General features: G+C 38.5%; 1 protein-coding gene and 1 non-coding gene across 5 annotated transcripts in view; both read left to right on the top strand.

Annotated features, from left to right (window-relative positions):
- The window catches only part of LOC138036292 (sodium-dependent phosphate transport protein 2B-like), a 10,200-nt gene extending 5,601 nt beyond the window's left edge, over positions 1-4,599 (top strand). The window contains exons 4-5 of one of the 4 annotated variants that reach the window (XR_011129850.1): positions 1,307-4,061; positions 4,098-4,599. Coding sequence is in view for 1 of the 4 variants with exons in the window: in XM_068882644.1 (XP_068738745.1) it covers positions 1,307-2,610 (1,304 nt within the window). In the remaining 3 variants the exon portion in view is untranslated. Of the gene's footprint in view, positions 1-1,306 lie in introns of all 4 variants that reach the window. The other 3 variants (XR_011129834.1, XR_011129894.1, XM_068882644.1) reach the window with 3 other exon arrangements.
- Trnaa-ggc (transfer RNA alanine (anticodon GGC)) lies at positions 1,016-1,088 on the top strand. The gene has a single exon. It is a non-coding gene; the product is annotated as a tRNA-Ala (tRNA).
- Positions 4,600-7,500: the final 2,901 nt, after the last annotated feature.

Raw genomic sequence — 7,500 nt, 5'->3', positions numbered from 1 at the left:
CCATGCATTTTCACAGATAATTAACCTTCACTTTGAAAAAGAACGCTATACATTGCTTTGTATTTTAAAGCTTTTTACAAATATTGTTGATTAATTATCTTCGGAAAATGCTTAGTTAGCCCCAATTTTCTTTTTGGATTTCAATGACACTTCTCAACGGTGAAATTGTTGCTTTCTCGTGTATCCACTGAACCGCGCAAAAATACCTTTGAATTAGTAGGCACCGTCTTTAGGGTACTCAACTGCACATTAGTCACTGCCATCAATCAAGCGGAATGCGTTGACGGGTCACCTCAACAGTTGATTTTGATCCACTTTGTCAGTTTCTGCTTTTAAGAATCCACAGGGTTCTTGCTACTCCTTGAAGTCCTTGAAAAGCCCTGGAATTTAATTTTGGACTTCAAGGGCGCTTGAGAAGCCCTGAAAAAAGGATTTGGTGGAAAACTGCTTGAAAATGCCTTGAATGCCAAAGAGACACTTTCAAAATTGAGCCCAAATTGAACTATTGGGGAAAGATTAAATGCGAAAATTAAACTGCCCATGCGTGGAATTGACTCGCAGGACGTGGAAAGAGTTTCTGAGTTACACATTGCATTGTGAGATTCTTTTTTTAATCACGTGATGAAACGGAGACCATTTTGTTTTATGAGATGTGTTCGTGTGTAGTCATGGTCTGGTGTTAGAGGTATTTTTCCATGAAGAAAACACTGAAGCACGTATGTACGGCATTGAAATCGTCCTTCAAACTCTCCTTGAAAACTTAATTTCTGGTTCTTGAAAACTTAAGTAAATCTATGATCCTTGCAGTTATGAAGGTAATTTTAGCAATTGCGCAAAGAAACCTGAAAAATTCAAGGTTTGAACCCTGGACTTGCCATGCCGGTGCGACGCTCCAACCAACCTAAGATATGAAGCCACTGAAATTTGTATGATTCATTTCATGTATGGTTTCATTCATTGATTCGCTCATGACGGGATCATTTCAACCCACAAATGACCATCTTCCAACATCAGTGGCTTCATAGCTCAGTTGGTTAGAGCGTGGCACTGGCATCGCGAGGTCACGGGTTCAAACCCCGTTGAAGTCCTGAATTTTTCAGGCTTTTCTACGTAATTGTCAAAATCGCGTTCATAAATGCGAGGATCATAGTCCCGGAATTTTATATACAAAATCCAGCATGAACCCTGAATCAACCTGTGGCTGCAAACGTGATTGGTGGCAGTCAAAAGGTAAAACGTTTGTTTAAAGGTAAACGTAATGGATCTCAAGCAGAACATTAATGGTTTCTCAACATTTTTGTTTCAGTCCTGCCAGTTGAACCAGCCATCTATATTGTGATGGGAGCAAACATTGGAACCTCGGTCACCAACACAATGGTAGCTTTGGCTCAAGCTGCTGAGCGAAATGAGTTCCGCCGTGCCTTTGCTGGAGCAGTTGTCCACGACATTTTCAACTGGCTCTCAGTGCTTGTCTTTCTACCGTTGGAGGTTATCAGTGGATACTTGAGGAGTTTAACTGGCCAGATTATCAAAGGTCTTGATCTGAGTGAAAGCAAGGAGACAAACCAAAAGTTGCTCAAAGTTGTCACAGAACCATTCACCAAGCTCATAATTCAAGTAGACAAGAAAGTCATCACAAAAATTGCTCTTGGCAAAGCAGAGTCTGGGGACGTGTCACTGATCAAGAATTGCAAAGTGGATATAATTGTTGAAAACAACAAGTCGTTTACAAATGAAACGACAAACAAAGTTTATTATAAACTGGTGAATGAAACAGTTCCCGGAACACCAAAATGTTCATTCCTTTTTGCAGACACTTCATTAAGTGACACAGAGGTTGGTGTTATACTCCTGGTGATATCCATAGTTCTTTTGTGCATATGCCTGATATGCATCGTTAAAATCTTGCACTCGATGTTGCGTGGCCAAATGGCAAAGATTATCAAGAAAACTATTAATGCAGACTTCCCTGGACCATTCAGACACCTGACTGGTTATCTGGCCATTCTGGTTGGAGCAGGCTTGACTATGTTAGTCCAGTCAAGTTCCATCTTCACGTCAGCACTTACACCCCTCATTGGAGTTGGAGTCGTGTCCCTGGAGCGTGCCTTACCATTGACCTTGGGTGCAAATATTGGAACAACTGCAACCGGCATCCTGGCTGCCTTGGCATCTACTTCTAACTTGGGTAAAGCCCTTCAGATTGCCTTCTGTCATCTGTTCTTCAACATCTCTGGTATCATAGTATGGTATCCCATCCCTTACATGCGAAGAGTACCAATCAGTTTTGCAAAGACCCTTGGCAACAAGACTGCTGAGTACCGCTGGTTTCCTGTGGCATACCTGGCGTTGGCCTTCTTCCTTCTACCAGCAACTGTCTTTGGTTTGTCACTGGCTGGTTGGCAGATTCTTCTTGGTGTTGCAATTCCCTTCATACTTCTCTTCCTGTTCATCATCATTGTGAACATCCTGCAGCGGAAAGCCCCCAGACACCTACCTAAAGCCTTGCAAGACTGGGAGTGGTTGCCAAAATGGACTAGATCCCTAGAGCCACTTAATCGCATGATCACCAGAGTTGCTGGGTTTAAAAAACTCTTGCGTCTCCGATAAAAGATCAATTGTCCCTTCCCCTTCTTACAGTGCCGGTCTGTAAGGGACATGCGATGCAAAATTTATTTTGTAACTAGCACTGTCACTTAATTATCTAGTACTGCTACTTATTATCTAGCACTGTCGCTTAATTATCTAGCACTGCTACTTATTATCTAGCACTGTCGCTTAATTATCTAGCACTGCTACTTACTATCTAGCACTGCCACTTACTATCTAGCACTTCCACTTACTATCTAGCACTGCTACTTACTATCTAGCACATAAAAGCTAACCTTAGGCCTAATTAGGCCTAGATAATAAGTAGCAGTGCTAGATAAATAAGTGACAGTGCTAGATAATAAGTAGCAGTGCTAGATAAATAAGTGACAGTGCCAGATAATAAGTGACAGTGCTAGATAATAAGTGACACTGCCAGATAAATAAGTGACAGTGCTAGATAAGTAGAGTTTTTGGATTTGATGTCCCTTACAGGGCACCGTACCTTCTACTTAAAATGTAGAAAAAAATTTGCTTATAAGTGTGAACTGTTCATGTTTGTATCTTCCCATGTTAACATTTAGAATGTTAGTTCTTAGTTGCAAATTGAGCACGTGACCAATGACTTCCGGTAGATGGTTTTGAACTTGACTATTTGTTATTGTTAATAGGGAGCTTCAGCACACTGATGCGTTTTTGAGACGCACATGGCAACCGGAAGAGAACATTTCACGTGCCATGACAGTGATGTCTCCCAGATTTTTATATTGATCATCACTAATGGAGAAAAAGATGCTTGGAAATGTAACTGTGGTTGTGTGAAGACAAGTTGAAAGGGAAACAGCTGACTTCCGGTTGCCATCCACGTCTCAAAATCACTGTTTCCTCTTCAGCAGGAGTTTGTCACCAGGTCTTCTCATACCTAGTTATCTTAGGTTCATGTCCCCAATATTTTTCCTTTTTATCAAGTGCCTAAGTATGTGACATGACAGGTACATGGTGTGTTGATCGAGGTACCATTCTTTGAATACTATTTTAAGTATAAACAGTTTGAAAAAAAAGGTCCAAGGAGTGGTGTTGTGATTGGTTTAAGCCAGTTTCACAAAAACACTTCCGACAAACGGTGCCCTTCAGATGGATTGAATCCACACAACTGTATCATGTAATGGTAATCAAATGGTCCTAAGTCATTTCGCTATTTTACTGCAAAGACCTGGAACACGATACCAAATGCAATACGCGCGCCAAGGCTGGCACAAGAACATTTCTTCATGATATTCGTCGCCTAAAATTCTAGAAATTTTAGCTTTGGATTTCTTGTTTTTAATTACATGTACACCTTTTTTAATGCGACATACTGTTTGTATACAAATATTTTACTTCATGAATATAGTTTCTAACATAGGTTGTACTTTTATTTTGCATATTTTTTAGTTGGTTGTAGGTTAATGTGAAAAGTAGCTTTTAGGTAAGTGTAGTAGTAGTAGTAGTAGTAGTAGTAGTAGTAGTAGTAGTAGTAGTAGTAGTAGTAGTAGTAGTAGTAGTAGTAGTAGTAGTAGTAGTAGTAGTAGTAGTAGTAGTGGGCATCCTTCTGTCTCGGGAGACAATGGTTGCGCCCTGTCTTGTCAAATCAGTCTGGTAAGTGTAGTGCTATATTAAATAAAGTACTATAAACAAAAATAATATTTTGGCCTATTAGATTATCATAGAAAAAGAACACCCATCTAAAAACACTCTATATTGTCTCTGAATCTACTCCATGTCACTCAGTTGGTTTTTGTGATATAGGCAAGATTTTTCCTTTTCTGTTGCAATGGTACATCTTTTCAAACTGTGATTAGCATCCTTCTACGGGTAACACCGATTTTACACGTCATTGGGACGCGATTTAAAAGTCAATGGTTAAACACCTCTAATCCTATTTACTTTGAGACCTAATTAGGTGGAGCAATGTTGCAGACTCGATTCTTCTAGTAAGACATTCCAATAAAATTGGTTTGAGCCACTGTAAAGGAAATAATGGACATATGTAGTCAACAAAACTAACGTTAAAATTAACATTAAACTATTAATTTTAGTCAGTGACAAATTTACTGCCTATTGTTAGAGTGGCGTTTGGTTAAAGAAAAATAGGACTCATTTCGTTGCATTAATTTATATATATGTTTTTCTGAAATGCATATTAAAATTATCACCATGCTTTCTCGTAGGCCAAGACAAATATTAAGTAAAATCGCCTAAATATGTTTCCGAAAATTCCAGATTTTTTTCACTAAATATCTCGATTTTTCTCTAAATATCCTGATTTTTTTCCCCAAATATTTCGAAAATATCTGCCTTTATTTCCATAAATAATACAGCAATAACCTAACAAACTATAAGGCAACACATGCAGGAAATTCGACGGTGTTCTTTTAAGGCATACAACAAAACTCTAAACAATTTTCTTTCAACATAAATGATATTATTAAATGGAGAATACTGCTGTATGTGATTACTGCAGGCCCATAGAAGAGAATTTATTAATTACGTGGGATGCCAAAGGCATACCACTTCAGAAAACCAGTTGTGTGTCTTTTTTTAATTTTTTTCTTCGTAGTCACAAATGTGCATACCCCACGGATATTGAATTAAGCTCCGATCGGGGATTCTAATTTTATGCCCTTCTTTATTTCCAAACTTCCTTAAGACGAATAAAACACCCATACTTATCCCAGCTTTCTGGCATTCTGAAAGCGGGTTTAACCACTCGGCCACAGTGACGTAGTTCCCATTTTGCGATGAGAGCAAACATTTAGTTTGGAATCCTTTCCGCCCGCGATGATTAGCACAGTATTAAACTTCACTTCTGACTGTATTTGATAAAATGGACAGATGATTTTTCTTTGAAAACTGCAAGCTTTAAGGGTAAGGGGAATTTTCTACGTTATTTCTAAATCTTGCTTCGTTCTTGTGTGTTCCACTACAAACATTATTGCATAGACCGAATACTCCAATCGACCCGTTTCTTGCGAACCAGTTTGTTCAGTCGTCCCAAAATATTTTGTGAATCAAACAAGTGTGTTCAATTGGCCATTGTGCCAAACATTTTGTGAATCAAACCAGTGTGTTCAATCGACCATTGTGTCAAGCGACCAATTGGACATTGAGTAAACACTCGCTATTAGGAAGCACAGTTTGGGAATTCCAACGCCATTCTTCCCTTTGTAGACATGAAGAACACATGCCTTGGCCCGTGCGCCACGAAGACAATCAATTACACATTTTGCTATTTACGGTGTATTTACGGTATGTTGGATGCAAAAGAGCAAAAAAATTGCTTTTCTAGCTTAGATGGAAGTTGCGGACCGCGAACGGTAGTGATTTTACAATCATTTAAATTTAGAGCAAGACGCCTGGGGGCGTATACATGCATGTACTAGTCGGGTGTACTGATTGTGTGAAATGAAATGATGTAACAGTTTCATGTTAAAGATTAATTCTTGTAATTGACATCGTCATCAGACAAGCGATACAACAAGCAAAAGTTTTGAGCGGACGATGACAATAATAAGTATTGTTTATGGCAGTAAGATAGTCAAATGGAACTGAACTCACTCAAGATAAGTATGCCCATTCTAAAGAGTTTGTTTAACTCTAGCTATCTCAGCACTCAAATCGTCTGTTAGCCCCCTCCAGTCTTTAAGGGTTAACAACTTTTTTTTACAAAAAAGAATGTACACAGAGAACCATTTCATATCATGTCTTCATCCTTTTTGGAGAGCAAGAGATCAATTCATAATCACTGTTGATGTTTCTAAAATAATGATGTGGTGCATACAAAATGTAATAATAGTAGTTTTATGCTTGCTGTTAATATGTACTCCGGTATGTTACTCTAAGCAACACATGTAGTCATGATGGCTTTCACCACTAAGAACAATTCTCTCATACATTTTAGGTGACAAGGCCTCTTGTCTGGAGAGCAGATGAGGTATCCACTTTTTTTCATGGTTTGGACTTGTACCACAAAGAAAGGCTGTCGAACCCGCCGAGGAGGCAGTGTGTAAACAGGAGGGTTGGCTCTCCAAGCGACAGAAGACATAATGAAGTGCCAGAGAAAACTGTTCTGGGCCATTAAGTTTAAAATCTGGATCATCGAATGTCCAATCGAAGACAAAATAAAACAGATTTGGTCGCGGATTTCACTTGTAAGAAATCCTTGTCAGGAAGGATTTCAGTTAGTGAGATCCGCGACAAAATCTGTTTTTCAGGTTTTGTTCTGGATTGGAAATCCGAAGATCCAGATTTTAAGATCAAAATCTGGATTTCCCAATCCAACACAGCCTTAGTCATCACTGTGACAGTAATCAAACTAAACTAGGCTGCACCTATGAGTCCACAGCAAATTGAATTAACAGCGGTGTGTTGTGTTTACTACCTGAGACTGTATAATAATTATACAATCCCACGTAAAGACTAATATGTTGGGGTTACACTGTTCTTTGCCTTTTTGTTTTTACTCTTTGATTGCACTCATGTGATAAGACGGCCATGTTGGTGTCAAATTCCCAAAAGACTTTTTCGCTATTGTTCTTTTCACCAACATGGCCGCCGTTACTTCAGGTGCAATCAAAGAACAGTCTTGCAGTTCACACATTCAAAACATTTGGCTAATACACCCTTGTTTACTGTTTTTTTTTACTTTCATGATAAAAATGATAAAATGTATATGCAGGGTTAGGTATAGTATTTGCAACCGTGATACAAAAACATCTCCATATAATTTGTTACTTAATATTCATCATGATCTACCACTAAAATAATATAAATAAAGTCAGAAGTGATAATATAACCCAACTATTTAATTCTTTTTAAAAAAATGGCAATGCTGTGCCTTTAACTTAACATCATCATGCCTTTTCACATAAC

The sequence above is a fragment of the Montipora capricornis genome, chromosome 1 (assembly GCF_036669925.1).
Source record: "Montipora capricornis isolate CH-2021 chromosome 1, ASM3666992v2, whole genome shotgun sequence".
Lineage (NCBI taxonomy): Eukaryota > Metazoa > Cnidaria > Anthozoa > Scleractinia > Acroporidae > Montipora > Montipora capricornis.
This window is presented reverse-complemented; position numbering and strand designations above follow the sequence as displayed.